The following is a 19,708-nucleotide window of genomic DNA, read 5'->3' on the forward strand; positions in this document are numbered from 1 at the left end:
GGTGATTTAATCAATGCTATACTTTGCAAAACATTGCTCACATTCGCAGCATTATTCAAAACTTATGGTATAATAAGAAAAAGCAAATGGCAACGGGTTATAGGAAGAATGTAATGCTACTTTGTGAAACTTAACAGGGTGAGTAACTAGTGATTAACTCATGACCACGGTACCATGGAAGCTCGAATAACTTCAAGGAAGTTATTCGAGCCTCTGTTGGTTTATTTTTTGTTTTTTGGTATGTTTTTCAAGCAAAATCTGTGGTGTGCCTGACTGAACCCAGGTGCTTAGTGATATTCGTATTGCGGCAGTAATTATATCTTCTTCATTCTGAATTTCGATTCCATGAGCGCAAAAAGCCCGTCATTGAAACGATCCCTCCCTTCCATACCATTCTTTTTCCTCTTTCAATTTGTCCACCATTTTGCCCCCTCTCAATTTGTCTCCCTCCCATCCACCATCCCACTTTTGCCTCCCTCTCTTCCCAGTCATTACTCCCTCCTAAACCCCGCCTTCCCATCCACTCCCCCTCCCCTCTAACCCTCTTCGCCACTAATTATTTCCCTCCCTTCATTCTACCCCTTCCCTCCCTTCTCCAAAGCACTTTCCTCATCCCCTCTATTCCTCTCGTAACCCTCTGGACCCTCCCCCGTATCCCCCCACCTTTTCACCCGATGCCATCCGCACCACCAAAACCTCCCACGCAATCACGCGGCCCTCTAAATCACTAGCTGGCGCCTGCGGCCAAAACTCTCTACTAAAAATGCTCTCCTTTCCCCTTTTGCGAAGAAGTTTTCTTTCATTGCAGAGATAGTTTCCCTCACTCTTCCCATTTCCCCCACCTGTTTCCCAGGCCATCCCCACGCGTATACGAAAGCCGAAAACGCAGGTAAGCGTATGTGTGTGCGCGCGTGTTCTAAAAGCAATCGTAACACACGTTAATAGCAATAATATCATCGACAATAAATGGATAGGACGTTGATACAGCATGGATAAAAGATAACGGAGGATTTTCTGTGACGCTTTTGGCACTCTTTTCAGCATTCAGCTTTGAGACAAACCTACGTATCTCATGTATGTCTCTCTGCTGTAAATGCAGCGGTGCTCGGAGAGTTGTTGGGCTTTGTCTCACGTGTAGCGTATAGCTGCCCTCTCCTTGTGGCATTGATAAAAAAATAAATGAAAAAATATAAAATAATGAAACAAAATATAAAACAGGTTGGAATCGTTCCAGGCCCAAATATCTAGGGTGCCCTACATATGCGCCCTTTCAATGACATTCGTCGTGCATGTGAGGCAGCAACGGTGCGTGAGGGCGCGGAGGTGGCCAGCTGGGAGCCGCTCCGTCGCTGCTGCCGTGTGCTGTGCTGAGCGCTAGTCAGATTCTCGCGTGCCACACCACTCACCCCATCAGAAGCGCGTGAGGGGGTGGACAAGGGGGGTAGGAAGAGGAAGGAGGGGTGTGCGATCTCTTCGATCGACTCTGCCCCCTTTGCCCGGAATCTCCCGGATTGACATTACTTCCGGCGGAATTTCTCGTCTCTCCCCCTACCCCCCCATCGCCATCCGCCGCCGTGCTCTTGCCCCTCGGGGCGAATCCATCTTCGTCGCTAGGTCGCCTTCTTCCCCAGGAGCCCCATTCTCAGCGTTGCGAAATAAACGATCTCCACGGCACTCAAGAAGCTGAAGCCGAGGCAGAGGCCGAGCAGTCCACCGATGTTGGCTGGAATAAGCAGAGTTTTTTAGGGTTATGGCTGTCCGCGGTTAAAAATGTGTAATAATACGAGGGTCATCCGGAAAGTAGTACCCGTTCGTGAAATAAAGACACAAAAGTAAATATTAACAAACATAAAAAATTTTATTTGAAAGAGGATACTTTAAACTACTTCTCAACATAATCTCCAAGCAAATTAAGGCATTTGTCATAACGTGTGACAAGTTTCTGTATTCCTGCTGCATAGTCCTTCGCCGGCAGCTCATTGAGATACGCGAGGGACCCATCTTGCACAAATTTTTGCATAATGCAGATGGTGTTTAACAATTTCATGAACAATTGTTCGAGAAACATTGGGAAAATGCTCACAGATGTCATCAATTGTGACGCGCCGATCGTTCCTCACGAATTCGTCAACTGAGCTCACCAGTTGGTCTGTAATGACAGACGGTCTCCCCGAACGCTCATCGTCGTGTGTGTTCCCCCTCCCCATGTTGAAGTTGCGACACCACCGCCGAACAGACGACTCGTCCATTACATTGTCTCCATACACCTCCTTTAATTGGCGATGAATATCACATGGGCGAACGTTTCTTGCATTGAGGAATTTAATCACTGCCCTCACTTCACAACTGGCGGCGTTCTCAATTTTTTTAAACATTGTAAACAATCACAGAAACAACACAGGCAATGCTAGCGTCACGCAACTTGGCTCAGAGAAGGCAGACAAGCCACTGAAGCTATCTGACCTCGTCCAGCGGCTACTCGCGTCGTCAGCACTTCATGCGGCACGAACGGGTACTACTTTCCGGATGACCCTCATATATATATATATATATATATATATATATATATATATATATATATATATATATATATATATATATATATATATGCGTTGCAGAATCTACGTTAATGATGAGAGGATAAGAATGAAATATTTCATTTTAGTGAAAAGTTAGGTCATTTATCGCAACCCGGACCTGTATAATTAATGGTGGAAATTCCTATGGCTTTTTCTAATAGAGATTCACTGCTAATTTAAACCATGTGTTCTACATAGCTGGAGTTTCACTCTATATCCTCCCGCTTGGGGTCTTATTTTCTTCAATCCAAAGCGGTGGACCAAAGTTTCGCCATCTTCAGGTGAGATGCGATTACCCAGAGGTCTTCCGCTCAGGGGACCGATGTCTGACCAGTGCTATCACTTTGGTTGCCGAGTTCTACTTGCTGTGTTTGGTCGTTCGTTGGTAAACTTTGTGGAACACGCACTCTCGAGGGTTATGCCTTAATATACCGAAACGGTTATTTCACAAGACTGTCTCAACGGTGACCTATGGTAACGCTTTCAATTCAGCGGCCAATGGAGAGCGTACTTGGTTAGATGCCTGGGTGTCTCCTTAAAAAGCTAAAAACCTCTCAAAAAGGAAATTATCAAAGCTGTGGGGAACGAGAAAGTAATTTTTAAATGGTACAAGAAGTTTTGTAATTATAATAATATAAAATATATTATGCAGCTAAAAATTGACATTTCCAGAGCAAGGCGGCAGTGGATACCGTTTGACTAAGCCGCTTCGGGCTGTCGCTTAACAGATATAAAGACAGATGAAAATATTGTTGCTAATTGCTAAATGCAAACAGGGGGCCTTTTTCTCTTTTTTAAAAAAGGTGGTAGTTCCACCAAAATATATATACAAAAATAAAAAAAATTGGAGTGCCTTTTTATGTGTTTCTAAGTTGTATAAAACTTAGAAACATGAAAAGGGACCAATAATTTTTGTTTTCTTCAATATTTTGGTGGGACATATTATCCAAAGGGATCCACAACGCTTGTGAGTGGCTTTAATTTGACTTCTATGAATTTTTCGTGAATAAATTATTATTAATTTTGGTAATCTGCCGGCTAAGGTAGGTTTTGGGTGGACAGTAACTACCAAATGGCACAGCGACAATACTCTTGTCTCTTCTCATGAACCAACCAACCTCTTATCCTAAAAAAGCCCCTCTCCAACTCCATACACTTCCTATCTCCCTTCATTCCATCCAACATCCCATCCTTTCCCTTACTCGCTTACCTAACATTCTCCCGTATACCACAGTCTTCAACATCCCTTAGAAGAACAATATGCTATGCATCCATTTTTCCTGTCTCATTAGGATTTCTCCCAACAATCCCCTCTCCTCCCCCACCATTCATAGTACTTCCTCATTTGTTTTCTTTTCTGTCCACTACACCTTCTTCATCCTTCCCCTCAAGCACATTTCAAAAGCCACCAATCCACGCCTATCATCCTGTTTCAATGACCATGTTTCCGCGTCTTTTGCTACTACATTCCATATCAAAGTATTAACGAGCCTTTTATTAACATACTGACGGAACCCCGGAATCCCGGTAATCAGTTCCCTCTTTTTGAAAGCTTCTTTGCCAAACTCAATTCTTCTCCTAATGAACCAACTACTTTGATCGTTTTGATCTAAAACACCTCGTAATACAGATACGTATACTCTTCCAACTGCTCTAGTTTTGTCCCTCCTATTCTAACGTTAGCTTAGCCTTTCTCCTTCTATAAAACCAAACTTATTAGCTGATGACTTTGTTAAATTTACAGTGTGTCTCCCCCGCAGTTCTTAGATTTATTATTCATGTACATTTAACCAATTTCTACCATTCAATTTGACATAAGTAATTTGAAGAAAGGCACTTCAAATATTTCTGGGCAAATTTCTGCTTCGATGCCAGTAATTCCATTATATTTAAGATTTTCAGTCGGAAAATAATCGGTAAATCCCGTGGCTTCTTCTGATCGAATTTTTTCAATCGAAGTTATTTCTGACCGATGTCAGGGCTATAACGAAGTAATAACTGTGTTGGTTTTTTTCACTGTTCTCGCGGTCAGCAAATTTGTATAAGGACTGAGACTGAGTGAGCACGCGCTTCTCTCTCGCAAGTGTTTCGCATCACACTCTCGCGGGTATGCTCTCGAGGCTTATTTAACTAATCGGAGGCGTTCCCGTTCGCTTGGCGGGTGGCCCTCTCCAGAGCTCACGTAAGTGGCGCGGGTGCGAACCCTCCGTGGTCGGAGTTGTGGCGCAGCCTGGATGTGCTAAAGATGGATGACAAGTAACACGGGATGATAAAAATCGATTAAGTGCCTAAAACACATATGCAGCCACCAAACGACTAATTACCTCTTCGGAAAGTTCAAGTAACCGAATTTGGAATAATTTTTCTGGAGTTCACATCTGTATATATGACTTTATTTATTCGTCATTATCGTGGCTTTAATCCCATTAATGTACACATTTTGTGATCCCAAGCTTAATCAAACCTCGTCTGAGTGGATTTTCATTGAGTTGTGTGTAAAGTTTATTTTTTTTTGTTCTTGATTGAAATGAGTTGCATTTAGCTCTACGGTGTTGCAATCTTCAAAAATGAATCGCTCAAATTAAGTGGATTTAATACATATATAAAACATCTGGATTCGCCAGTAATAAACTACTATAACCTCTTTGTTTTATGTTTACGTTTCTCAATCAACTGTGTCTTTCAACAGCAACAATACAGGGTCCTAAAAAGTTAGGAAATTTTTATCATGCATTCAACAACTGGGAACGCTGGTTTTTCCTGTAACATGTTAATAGCTTGGGAGGCATGTAAAAATAAACGCCATGATTTAACTCCATTGTTAACTTACTTGAACATAATACTTACCCTTAAATTATATCAAAAATGTGAAACTATTTTCAGACCTTTTAGCGTTTCATGATTTCATTTTTCTGAAATTTATTTTAGTTCAACAAATGTTGATTTTTACTGGCTATATTGCTGTCCTATATACAAATGCCAATTTGCAGTTTCGTACTAAACACTTCTATTATTCATCACTTAAGAATCTGTTGCAGGAGTTTTCTTACTATGGGTTGACATCAGTTGCGCTTAGATTTTTCTATTGACAACGAAATTGTACTCCATGTAACGAACATAAGGCACAAAAGCCACCAGCGCTGAATGCTGCACTCGAAGCGTAAGGAATAATATCCATAAAAATCGTTCAAGTTTTAGTACACTGCATCTTTCTCGATCATTCGAGTTTCCTAAGATAGGAGAATATTTTAATACTGATCACTTCAATTATTATGACTTTAACAGGAAATTGTTTTAGATTAGACTATTTGAATTAGACTGGCCTGTTATCCATTGCTCGATTAGTCTCGATAATGCATGCATTTGATAACACTAGATGTGCGTTGAAAAAAATAGCTCTAAAAGTGGATGTGCAGGATCTTAGGATATTAAATAGAGGTTTGACCAGGATTTAGTAGAAATCGAAGTATAACATCCATATCAATCAATAAATTGAGGGGTGAACTTCACATAGAGGGTTGTTTTGGTTCGTTGTACAGACTTGTACTTTTCCACAAGTCTGTAGAAAAGTACAAGTCTTTCTTTTTAGTATGGATAGTGATGGTGATGGATAGATACGAAGTGAAGCCTGAAACAATATCATATTAAATAAGAGGTGTTTGGCGATTTAACTTTCTCACTGATACCTGAAGGTAAATTCAATGTGATCATTGAGTTCATTGGTCTTCTAGTTTCTTCTTTGCCTTAACTAACTGGGAGTAAATTTGAATATTGTGGGCGTAACTTTGTGGAAGATGCAAGTATCCATGTCAAAGATAAAGTCGTAACTTTCCACCGATTTTTATGGATGCAAACATCTTTTTGTTTGTGAAGTGTTATAGCAAAACCATATTTAGTAACTGGTCTCATCAATCAAATATAATAAAAAGTACATTTAAAATATTTAAAGTGGACAAAATGGATGAATTTAGAGGTGGAATGGAATACTAAACACAGAAATTAGGGCAATATGTGGAATACTATATAGAAAATACCTGTCCGTTCTACCTCAGACGTATGCCATATTTACCTCTCTCTATGATCAATTTTTCCAAGTGACAGAAATTACATCTTTCTTCCTCTGAATTGAACTAACTATGATGGCTAAAATGAATTTCAAAATTTCATCTTACTGGACGTTACAAAGCAATGAAATACTTGATTTCAGATGTTTAATACATATTTAAGGCGTTTATTTTCCATATACTCGACATGGCATCTGTATTGACTGCTCACGAAAGGTCTAGCTCCTACAAACACGGAAGTGTACATATTAAAAAAATATGTTGAGTTAGTAGAGCCTTTATATGATTTTAGATAGTCGAATGATGACCACTGAAAGCAATTTGAGTTTTAAAGATTTCATTTCCTCTGTGATATTTCAGTATTTTCTTGAATTACCCATCATTTTAATTGGAACTAAATTATTTCCCAATTAACGTTGATTCCGCCTTCCTGTGATAGCTTCTCTGTTTAACATCCTTGAGTGTTGTAAGTGAGGTGAATATGTTGAGTGAGTAGAGCCTTTATGGGATTTTTGATAGTAGAATTATGACCACTGAAAACAATTTGAGTTTCGACGATTTCATTTACTCTGTGATATTTCAGTATTTTCTTGAATTACTCATTATTTAATTCGAACTACATTATTCCCCAATCAGCGTTGATTCCGCCTTCCCGTGATAGCTTCTATGTTTAACATCCTTCTTTATTTCTCCTATATACTGTGCTTCCTTCTTGGTCTTTCTGGCAATCTCTTTACCTCAGTTTTATTTTCTGCTATATTGCGCACGTATAAATTTCGCCTTAAAATGTATAGATAATCTAAATATTCAAAGCAAACGCTATTTTAAATTCTTGTTGCATTATCTCACATCCAACCTTTCTTTTCCATCCATTCCCTTATTCTCCATCCCTCTCATTTCCTTTCTCTCACGAGCGATGCTCGTACCCTGGTGAGCATTTCTTGGTGTATTGCACTCTGTACTCTCTTAAAATAACTCTCTCAATATACCAAATTCCAAAAATCACCGATTTTACCCGTAGGATTATCTAAAGAACAACAACTACTGATTGACTTTAACATTACTTCCACATTTAAATTCAAGATTAGTAACTTAGATGGGTGAATATGACGTCTACAAATTTTTCTATTTTCCCGAAAGATGACTTGCTGATTTATCTCCACGTTATTACATTTGCGGAAAAGTCAATAATCACTGAAAACGAAATTGCAGAAGTATGTAAGAGTATTGGGGGACGGAAAAACGAGCGATGGATATATTGTGGAAGTATATATACATTTATGTAAGTATATATATGTATATATGCAAATATGTACACATAAATACGTGTATATATATATATATATATTTATTTATTTATTTATTTATTCTCTGGACACATGGCTCTGATTCTCTCAACAATTTCTTATCCGCCTTAAATTCATCTTTCACTGTTAAATTCACCCCTTCCATTTCAGACTCCACCATCACCTTTCTTGACACAGACATCTCACTTCAAAACAACAAATTCACTACTTCAGTACACATCAAAGCCGCTAACCATCAGCAATACCTACACCACACTAGCTGTCATCCTCAACACACGAAACGCTCGATTCCTAACTCTCTCTCTATCCGCGGACACCGAGTTTGCAACATCACAGCCACTCTCAACAAATACCTTGACAATCTACATCTTGCAATCCTCAAACGCGGTTACCCAGAAAAGTTACTACAATATAAAATCCACCGCTCCACCCGACCACACAAACCACACAATAACAAGCCCACATCTGACGCAGGACTCAACCTTTGCACCACCTATTTCCCCGGATCACACAGACTGAAAACCCTCCTTAAAGAACTGTTTCCAATTTTTCATGACAATGACGCGACCTCATCCTTACTACCCCAATGCCCATCTATCGCATACAGACGACCCGCCAATCTCAAAAGCCTTCTGAGATCCACCAACCCTTTGGCGCCCCCCCGTTACAAATTTCCCAATATTTCCCCAACTTGCAACCGCCCCCGATGTAAAACCTGTCCTCTTATTATGCCTACTCCCCTCTCCCTACATCCCCTCATTGCCCCCTCACCTCGTTCCCAAGCTAATTGCCTCTCAAAAAACATTATTTATCTTTTATCATGCAAACATTGCACTTCCTTTTACATAGGCGTATGCATTACCCCCTTATCCATCCAAATGAATAATCACCGGTACTCCTGCAATTCTGCCTCACTCTCTTCTCTTCCTATCCCTTCACACGCCAATTCCCACAACCTTTCATTCGACCAGTGTTTTGCTCTCAGCATCCTAGAATCCCTACCTGATTCAGCCACCAATATAGAGGTGAGAACTCGTGATTCCGCCTACATATTAGCTTTCCGTTCTTTCAAAATTCCCACACTTAACCGCCATCTTTAATTTCCCTCCCAGCATTCCCTCCACACCTCCCCTCCCCGCCCATACCTCTTTCCCATCTCCACAGCAACAGCATATTTTCAGTCTCTCTTGAAGAAGGCCTCTGAGAGGGCCGAAAGCTCGCCCGTGTGAGTGTCCTTTTAAATGTTGCTATTCTATTTGTGTTATATTATGTCAGCCCATTATATATATATATATATATATATATATATATATATATATATATATATATATATATATATATATATATATATATATATATCTTCGAAATTGAACGCTCTTCGGCGACGCAGAAATATATAAAAACAGAGTAGATCAGAGTTTCTGAAGACGACGGCCGAGCCGTCGAAACGTCAAAATAACATATTTTGAGTGTCCTTTCTTTGTGTCTCTATGGTTTAAAAATCTAAATCTGTGTTTATATATATATGTATATATATATATATATATATATATATATATATACACACACATACACATATATACACAAACATTATATATAAACATTCCTGCGGAACTACTAAAAACTAAAAGGATTAGGAAAATGCGGGAGGAAGAGGCCATATGGACTGATTCTTCGTATCTATGAGGGAGGAATCTGGCCGGAAGACTTTGTGAGATCAGTGTTAGTTCCTATTTCAAAACACGTAAGGGCTACATCATGTGAGGGCAACAGGGCAATAAGTTTGATATCCCATGCATCTAAAGTTGTTTTCAGGATCATTTACAAAAGGATAGAGAGTAGGGCAAATGATTACTTAGGGGATGATCAGTTTGGGTTTAGGAAAGGGAGAGGTACGCGTGATGCCATTGCAGTAATGAGATTACTAATCTGGAGGAATATTGAATACAATCATGAAGTATTTTCCTGTTTCATGTGAAGAAGAATTGAGAAGGTTAAATGGACCGAGAAGAAAACAAATGAGGAAGTACTTGGTATGGTGGGCGAAGAGAGGGGTTTGTTGGGAGAAATCCTATGGGGGCAGGAAAAGTGGATGAAGGGCGTATTGATCGGTAGTGGGATGTTGAAGACTGTAATAGAGGGGAGAATGTTAGACAAACGAGGAAAGGGCAGGAACAGGATGGGGATGTGTGACGGGATGAAGGGAGGAAGGAAGTACTCAGAGATGAAGAGGGCCCTGATGTAGACTAGGTCGCTGGATTGTGTTTTGTTAGGAGTCACAAAATATTTATTTGGTAGTTTTGCCATTCAAAAATCTACCTTAACAGGTAGATTACCTAATAAATATATACATATATATATATATATATATATATATATATATATATATATATATATATATATATATATGCATCATATATTCAGAATGATGGTTGGAATGACGCGGATTTAAATCTTTCGTGATCTTGAAACCTACGTTTCTTTTGTTACATAAGCAGTCGAGTCTCCTCTAGAGTGATCGAGTGTTATAATTCCTTTAATATTAATCACAAGCAGTCTCGAGTGCTTGATACATTCTAGTAGCCAAAATCTGGCTTTCTACCAGAGAGACTGAAGGGTGTTCATCATATTTCTGTAACACTAAAACTTGCGTAATGTATTTCCCTATCATAAAGCCTTTTATAAATCTAGCTGACCTCTTTTTGAACCAATCCAATTACCAAATACACTCCGTCTCATGTTGGTTCCATACATATTTTTAAGTGATTGAAATAATTCCTCTGCTAATTTTTCCATTTTATTTGTCGGCGTTAATATATCGGAACGAAGTTCCTTGAAGGTGGGGCTTGATATTCGCCTGAGATTTGTTTCGTGAAACGTTTAAGGTAAAATTAACCGGAAATAATTTGTCTAAGAAGAGGAGGCAAGTGATTCACTTCCATCCATTTCTATTCAGATTCGTATCTCTTATTCCTTTTATTCAAAAATTTCATTTTTTCGCTTTTGTCAACGTCTATTTATAATTTCCAGTATTTAAACCAATCTGAAGTATTCTATTAATCCTTAAAGATCAACTAGCCCGCCGCTGGTAAAATAGTAATCTCTCGCAAACTTAACACTATGGTGGGGGGAAGCTGTGCTCAAGAATGAGGATAAAATACGTAGTATTCAATAATTACTTTGATTTACTAACGATTTCACGGTTGGCCATAAAGAGCTGCCCTAAAAAGCGTATTCCCCATTTCTAATATCCCAGACGGCGTTTTATTAAATCGTTGGATTAAAATTGCCAGTAAATTATATTCTTGAAATTCAGAAATTTGAGTGTAGCCAAACCATCACGTAATTTTCAATTCATAAATTATACCGCACAGAATATTAATTTTTATGTTCAGTCCTAAAATTCTTAGTAGAAGCTTAATGAAACTGCGAGAAAGTAATTTGAAAATGGTTCCCGGCACCCCCTTAGGCGGAGTAGGGTGAACTCCCAGCGGAAGTTTCCGTAGTCACCGGCGGTAGCGCCGCCGGGTCAAAGGGCTCAAGAAGAGCTCCGTGAATAATAATATTGTTAAGATTGAAGAGGGGTTTTTCTTAATTTTTCCTCGTGTGAGAGAGAATATTCAGAATTTTTTTTCTTTTGAGTCCACTAAGTGGATGGAAAAAAACGGTGAGACCAATATTATTCACTTATTTGTCGGTGCGTATTTCTCATTCAATTTTCCTTGATTAGATAGACCTCATTTAATGAGGCACGTACATTTTATCGAGCCTCCAAATTGTAAATTGAATAAAATATTCCGATTGAATACAAATGAGCGGATTCAAGGTTTTAAAATGTAAAAAAACAATTTAATGAGATAATATATTCGAGCAGTTAAAAGTGAACAATCAGTCGCGTAAATACTAATCAGAGAAAATACGGGCAACTTCTTGTGAAGTGGTTTGCAATTACGGAATAACAATTTCCCATCAAGCAGGAAACCAAAATGAATGATAAAAATGGAATTTATTGCTAATGGGATAAAGATTCAGACTCATTTATTGTGTGTTTGATGCAGTGATTAATTCATAGCGAAAATGCGAAAGTTAATGTTTTAAAATCGTGTTTGTTTAGGAGTTTTGGAAGCGCATTAAGACCCACTACGTTTATTGTTGTGATTATCTACGTTTATTGTATTAACTCGTAAGCAAAAATAGCCAATTTTAAGTCCAATTGGGAAAATTAACAAGATTGGGTTGCTGGTCCTTAAACCTTGGATTCAATTTTCATCTCTTCAAATACTTTTGATATGTTTCTAGCAAATTTTAACGCAGGACAGTTAGTCATTATAGTATTTTGTAGAGTCTCACCTATAAAGTTCATGAAGAAGTTTAATACACGAGGGGTTGGTTTTATTTACATAATCAATCAATAAGCTCTGGAATTTCTACTGCATTGTTACTTTAACAACTGATAAAAACGAAAATGAAATAATTTCAAATTGGGCATGATCTATTCAGTTCGTTATCCTTATCTAATATCGTATCCGAGCTTACGGAGTGGCTACTGTCTCTTGTTTATTTACCAAAACTTATTGAAATCAGCAAGGAAAACATCTTAAAGAAGAAAGGGCTTGCCTAACAGTTATTGTATTTCTCAAATAACCCAAAAATGACGACTCTGCTCCAATGATAAATATTAGCGTGGTATTTTTACAACAATTTTGGAATTATCCATGGGAATGTTGCATAAAGCCGCAAAATAAAAAGGCGATTAAAAGCTATTTGATGTGGTTTTAAGTGGTTATTGAAAGAAAATAACACTAAATGGTTGAAAATGGAACTTTCTACCGCACAAAACATTTCCACGATTATCTCTGAATCTCTACGGCATGAGTAAAAGTATACTTTTCATAATAAAAACTATTTTAAATGTAAGTTATCGAATGTACAAAAGAGTACAATTCTATAAGCATTGTAGGAAGAATTTATGCCCATGGAAAATTAATGTGCCCGATAATAAGTTGAAACGCAACTTATATCGTTGCACGGTATTGTTTTGGTTGGCAATTTTGCAACAAGCCGGGCACTTTTGTGCTTTGATTGAATTGATTTTGATTAAATTAGACGCAAATGCTATGGTGAAAATTTTTGAAAGAGTAATGCGTAATCTAATTGCAGAGAAACAGCATGAAATGCTCTCATTCACTTTTATACGGTCACCTTTTACCCTAGCTTCACCATCACATTCACCAAGCCATTAAATGAGATCAAGTGATTTGCCGTATTTTTTGATACGTTTTCTAAAGCTGCATTCAAAAACACCACTAGTTATAATATTCGTGTATTTTTCTTTTACAAAGTTCATTTTTGCCGCATAAATTTTATTGAATCATTTTTTAAATGTATAAACCGTTACTGATGCTATCAACTTATGGCTTATTATGCAAGATAAGATAACGCAACATTTCGAAACCCTATGGACTAATCGCAGATCGGTGCGCACAACTTCATGCTGACCTAATTTCCGTGAGTTGCCATCACCCAAGTTTTGTGATCCCATTCATGCATGATCCCTAGTGACTTATTTCATTATGGAATATATTTTACTTAGATTGATAAGAAAAAGTAATAATTTAGAAGGGGACTTGTTTCAGAAGGACTCTCATTATTTGAATGAAAACCATCAATATCACAAGTTGATTTTATAGTACGGAACGATATGAGTATCTACGTCCACACCGGAATAGCCAAACTCTACTCAAACAAAAATTAGCCCAGGCTCAGAGAATATAAGTGCCGAGAGAAGCGTAAAATAACCTTTTCGCGGAGAGCCAGCTCGATCACGAAAGAAAAGAGGGAGCGGTCGATTCGACGGAGGTATTCTGTTGATAGATACTGAAAGATACTCAACTTAATGTACAATGGTGGTGTCATGAAGTGGGGTCCAATGAATCGGAAAACAGAACCTGAGCCTTCTTCAAGGAGAATCTCATGGACAAAAAATGTATTTTATATCCCGACGAGTTTCTCTCTTTCGGAAAAACGTCTTAAAAAATGAACCTTTAAGCTCATGTTAAACAAAAACATACATCTCCAAGCCCTAGTCTTTCATTATATTTCTTTTTTTCCTCAGTAGGTATATCCGCCCAAAACTGGAGATAATGCGAAACTGAGATGGAGCTTGTAGTAAATTAATCAAGAAGATGAAATTTTTCCCTGACGGAGTGGTAGTTATATTTTTGAGAGATCTCCTCTAACTCTGTGGCGGGCTCATTAAAATCTGAAGTTTTCTCCAAAGGAAACCATGGAGCAGAAAACGTGACTATCGAAGCTAAGATGCTCTCCATTAATACCTCTGTGGTAGTCGGAGAGCTTGAATCGTGAAAAAAATTATTGTTTATTTATCTATGCTTTAAGCAGCAATTTATTAGGCCTAAACTGTTGCAGGTGATTCAACCCGGAAGCTAAGTGAGAATCAAGTGCCCAATGTTATTTACAATGATACGTGGAAGGGTAAGCTGTTCATTAACTGGGCTTCCAAAGCAAAGGTCTTAGGAAAATGGAGGCTTGCCAAATGAAATGAATCAACTGCCCGTCGTCACCGAAGAAGTAAATATTTGTCCTTGGCCTTGATATCTGCCAATTTCTTTGGCTTACACTTCATAAAACAGTCCTCCAACTCCCCAAGTTGGCACTAATAAGGGATAGTTTCGTATCCGTGTTGTACACGAAGGCGCCATGAAGCATTTGGAAGTTTGAAAATAGGGATCTGATTTTTCTCATAAATCATCCATTCCACAAAGGAAAAAAATGATGCGCATGACTTTTACGAATGAGGTCTCAATATTTTTCCCAATGATTTTAAATACAAAAATATTTAAAAATTGTTAAAACATTTGGTAAAATTGTAGTCACACAACTCATTTGGAAAAGGTGGTCTGATGTCCGATACCAGCTACCAAATTGTAAAACCAGTTGGAGACTTTGACTATAACATCAAGAAAAAACACGTGATTCCCTTTGTCATAGACAACTACTTTGGCAGTCTCAATTGAGTGGCCACACCACTCTTCTCGAACACAACTATATCTTACTGCTATTTATGCATCACGACAACATTATATTAAAATATATTTAGTTAGCATACGGATATGTATGAATAGAACAACTTTGCCCCCGTTTTCATGGTAGAGATCCACTTCCTGTTGAAGCGATATATTTGGATATAGGTGAGGTGTCGTTGTCGGCGTCTCAAACGGCCACATAATCAGTGTCACCGCCTCTATGATGAACAGCTATGTTTTAAATATTATGGGATTCCAAAGGATATGCACCTTTCTTTTGATTTTCATCAACATTACAAAATTTCGGCTCCGTTACTTCACAAAACCGTTATCCAATAACATATGGACAGGAGGTCAAGGCGCTTGCGCAAAACGGATTGGCATTTTTCGAGTCGGTTATCATTACGGAGAGCAAGTTCAACTAGATATTTTGTATTCCCATTTAAATTAAAACAATAGGAGTGATTTTGTCTATGATCAAATATGTAATTGCTCTCAAAATTGTTCCTTCTTCCTTTAAATGAAGATCAAAGAGGCAAATTTATGGATCCGATGCTTTATATTGTGATACTATTTTATACGATTTCAATTTGCAGATGATATTTATTAACAACAGGTTAATATTTGAAAAAATGCCCTAAATTAAGAGTGCAGAATGTAAAAGGGTACACATGTTTATTTAAGAATATCAATAGAAAGAAATGGTCTTGGCCATCTAGTGCGTTCATGTTTTACGCGTTTAATGTGAGGCGTATAAGGATCATAAAATGCTCTATGAAATTCATGCCGCCTGAAGATATGGGAAGAAAGTAAATTGGAGGAGTCACGTGGAATTTTATTAATTGTTTCAGTACTGCTAGACGCAAGCTGAACAATCGCAGCTGTCTTTATGGCGATAGAAATAGATTTGGGTCGCGAGAATTTTTTCCTTCGCTTTCCTTTACAGTTTTGGCTCTTTAGGTGGGAAGGATTGGCCAACAGCGCCACCTGTCCCTGCTCATCCTCTGTGTCATTTGACGCTAGGGGGTCCTCAACGGGCAACGGCTCCCAAGAAACTTCTCACCTTGAATATTTTCTGGCTCATCGGAGGCCATAATTGATTCCAACTTCACCCCTTGCTTTTTGAGGTTCTCACGACGTGACGAATCCTTTCCAAGCTTATAGAGGAGCCGAATTGGGAACCCATCGGTTAGTGGACGTAATGCCATGAAAAAAGTACGTCCTAGCTAATCTGGCATTATATTGAGGTCGCCTGATATCCAAAAGCTTCAATGTTGAAATCCTTATCTTGAAAAAAATGATTCGCGGATATTTGATGGATAAAACACTGCTAAACCACGTGTAATATAGCAATATCGCCAAAGTTGACAGAGATTCTCCAAAACACAGCCATAGTACTTGTGTCCGCGTTTTCTAAAATTCATATCGAGGACATTCGTTCAATAACATATCTGGTCATACAAAGCCTTTGGAATAGACATGATATAACATGTACAAAAATGATAATTAGATGTCATGCATATTGAATTGATCATCCTATAAATTTTTAAATTAGGTGGTAGTGGTTAGGTAGGTACGACATAAAATACTGAACTGTTTAGGAAGAGAAAACACAACAACGGTATCTATCCGCTGAGTCAGTCAGGGTAGATTATGCTTACGGATATTCTTTGTAAGACCTGAAGGAATTGAACCCCGGTTTTTAAGATAAGATACAGCCAATGATGTGATACATATATCTCGTTGAAATGAGAACTTTGTAAACAATTTAGCCATATCAAATTTCGAAGGGGTCATAAAAACTTAAGATTTTTCAGAATGTTTTATTAGGCAAAAGTTAAAATTGGTCTTTTTCAATATTATTCGGACTTATGTTAATTTTAACGGATGCCAACTTAAATATTTATGTAGAATAACTGAGAGCAACCAACAATATTGCATCTTCTTTCCCATGCTTACCAGTTAAGTACATAACGCGCTTACAATATGTGAGACTCAGGGAATTTAATGAATTCACTAAGCGCATCTGCTACTCTGATTGAAATTCTTTTCCGGAAAAGAGCTTAGGACGTAAGGATCGAGAAAATGGAGAACAGAAATATAAGGCCATTAAAACACTTAGGGTATTTATGTTTTATACTCCTCCGTTGATCTATTGTTTCTTTCTGAGCAATAACTTGGGTGGGAAAGAGTACTCCAGCATGAGCCAGGGAATGTTTACAATCGATACGATTGCCAAATTATGACATTTTACGTATGCAGGAAATTATAATGAGTTGAAATTCTTTATCATCTTAAACTTTTTAATCCGATGGGGAGAAATCACTTAAGGCTTTATGGGAAAAAGTCTCCAGTCAAAATTCAAATTTAAGAGCCTTTTCCGCTGGATGAGCTGGACAGGAAATTAAGAGAATGACCTAGATAGTCTGTTCACGCAAGATAATTAGATAACTCTGGGTTCGGGAGTCGCTGGAGCTATTTGTCTCTTTCCGAAAGTATAAAATTGACTGTTGCGCGGTAGATAAAAATTACTTCACATTTGGCAGTATCTAAAGAGTATAATTGTGTCCTATAAATGTGTAAAACAACGTTTCCTCTGTCCTTAAATACGTAATTCACTGATTCAATTGCTCGCTTATTCATTGTTTGTAATATTTCTTATGTTTTTATTATCTTAGAGCAGTGGCAAGAATTTTTACCCAGTTGCAGAGTGCTTAAAGAAAGGAACTAGATTAAGTTAAAAAAAATTCCATGCATTTGTAAAACACTATAGCGAGAAGAAAATTGTGGATTTACTACGATGCCCTCTATTCTCTTAAAAAGCAAGCCAGACTAGGAATATTAGAAAAATGTAGAGCACTCAAATTCAATTATAACGAAGAAGGTATTAAGACCCCAAACTAATCAAGAGATTAGAACATCCAGAAAATATAAGAAAAACAGAAACTTTTTCGAACAGATGCAAACATCCGCTCTTCCATGGGATTTCTAATGATCATCGCAAAAACAGGTTCTTGCATTCTCTCCTCAGCCCCTACTTAAAGACTCAAGCCGCGGCTAGAGTTTTGGATTAACCCGCAGCAATGCGAATCAAGGTCACAGTACTCGAGATCTCTTAATTTAGAATAAAGGCCTGAGCTTCTAACAATTGCATCTTCTTGGAGTTCTCTGATGAGCTCACGGCTTCGTGAGTTCTCCGGCGTGCAAATGGAATGGCGAAGTTTCGCTGGTAATTCTGTTTGAGTATTTATGTCTAAAGTGAAGCTCTTTTAACGCAAACGGACCGAAGCGGGCGACAATCAGAAGCCAGTTCATTATTAAATGAATTTTATAAATTTGTTGATATTTGGCCAGGAATTAAGTAGTCTTGTTAAATTGAAGTTTTGGTATAGACTTTTTGAATTGAAAGTATATATTTGGAAAATATTTCATTTGAAGTGCAAAGAAAAACTTTTATCTAGTTATGGCACGTTTTAAAAATTTACCTCTCTTTACACGTTCTTTTCCTCAATCCCTGGTGTGTGTTGCTGCAATTGGAACCCGCATTAAAACTTTTCCAGGTTCAAATGGGGTTGAACAATTAATTTTGTATGGCAGAAAATCCCTATGTGGGACTCGAAGCCTCAGTTTTTTGTCGTAGAAGACGGTTTTGCTAACAAACCATCCAGTTATGCTCAATTATTTCTAGAAGTTTCCTATTTAAATGTATAGCTGCTTCATAAAAAGGATGGGCGAGAATGAGTTTAAGCCGCTTGACTCTACAGTGATTGAAACGAGTATTGCCGTAGGGTACTTCTCCTTAGGGAAGGAAACTCCATCGTCCAACCCGCCCTGCGTGAAACACATCCAGAGGTGTACTTCTTTCTAGGAATCGAAGAGTTCAAAAAATTTTCGATCAGTTCCACCATGGCACGGTTACCGATTCTCTCGTAATACATCTGGTATTAGAATTTATTTTTAATCAAAATGACTTAAGGATATATGAAAAAACTTACGTAATAAATCTATGATATGGATGGTGTATGAGCATTATGTAACAATCGTGATTTACAAGTAGAAAGATTTAACTCAAAGCTCTTCAATATCTGTTGGAGAAACATGTAATAAACCGGGTAAACTGCAATTGGACCAATTATGTATTGATTTAGAAATTCGTCGCATCATTAATCAACATGCTATTAAATTCGCATGCTGCGATCGCTAGATTCTGTTTAAAAGTACTTCACAAATCCATTTAGATATTTAAATCGCATTCATGTGAATTCAGTAATTATCGCAATTAATAGAGAAGGCGAAGTATATAAAATTTAGTGCCAGAAAACGAGGTCGTATGTTAAATAATTAAAGTTAATATTTTGACGATATTTTACTGAAACTAGAGACTGAAATAGCAAAACTTTTTTAAAATTTAAATAAAAAATAAAATAGAATAAAAGGAGTAGGTAAGAATAAAATTTGAAAAATATATACATTTAAATATTTTTAACATGAGCCACCCGATGAACCCGATCAAATAATGCTTCAATATTTAAGACTGACATTTTCACTCCATTTAATAAAAAAAGAAATGCTTTTACTTGAAAAATTATTCTAAAAGTAGTGAAAAGGTAGAAATATGATAATTCTTAGCCTTATACAATCATAGGGAGAGATATTTTGCCCTGAAAATTAATTATGATGTGCTTCTTACCTAACAGTTGACGTAGAATATT

General features: G+C 37.6%; 1 protein-coding gene across 1 annotated transcript in view; it reads right to left on the bottom strand.

Annotated features, from left to right (window-relative positions):
* Positions 1-1,610: 1,610 nt before the first annotated feature.
* LOC139685819 (pickpocket protein 28-like) overlaps positions 1,611-19,708 on the bottom strand; it is an 81,368-nt gene continuing 63,270 nt past the window's right edge. The window contains exon 7 of the mRNA XM_071582937.1: positions 1,611-1,723. Coding sequence (XP_071439038.1) covers positions 1,611-1,723 — 113 coding nt within the window. The remainder of the gene's footprint in view (positions 1,724-19,708) is intronic.

This window comes from Hetaerina americana, unplaced genomic scaffold (genome assembly GCF_022747635.1).
Source record: "Hetaerina americana unplaced genomic scaffold, ioHetAmer1.1.p SCAF_12, whole genome shotgun sequence".
NCBI classification, from domain to species: Eukaryota; Metazoa; Arthropoda; class Insecta; order Odonata; family Calopterygidae; genus Hetaerina; species Hetaerina americana.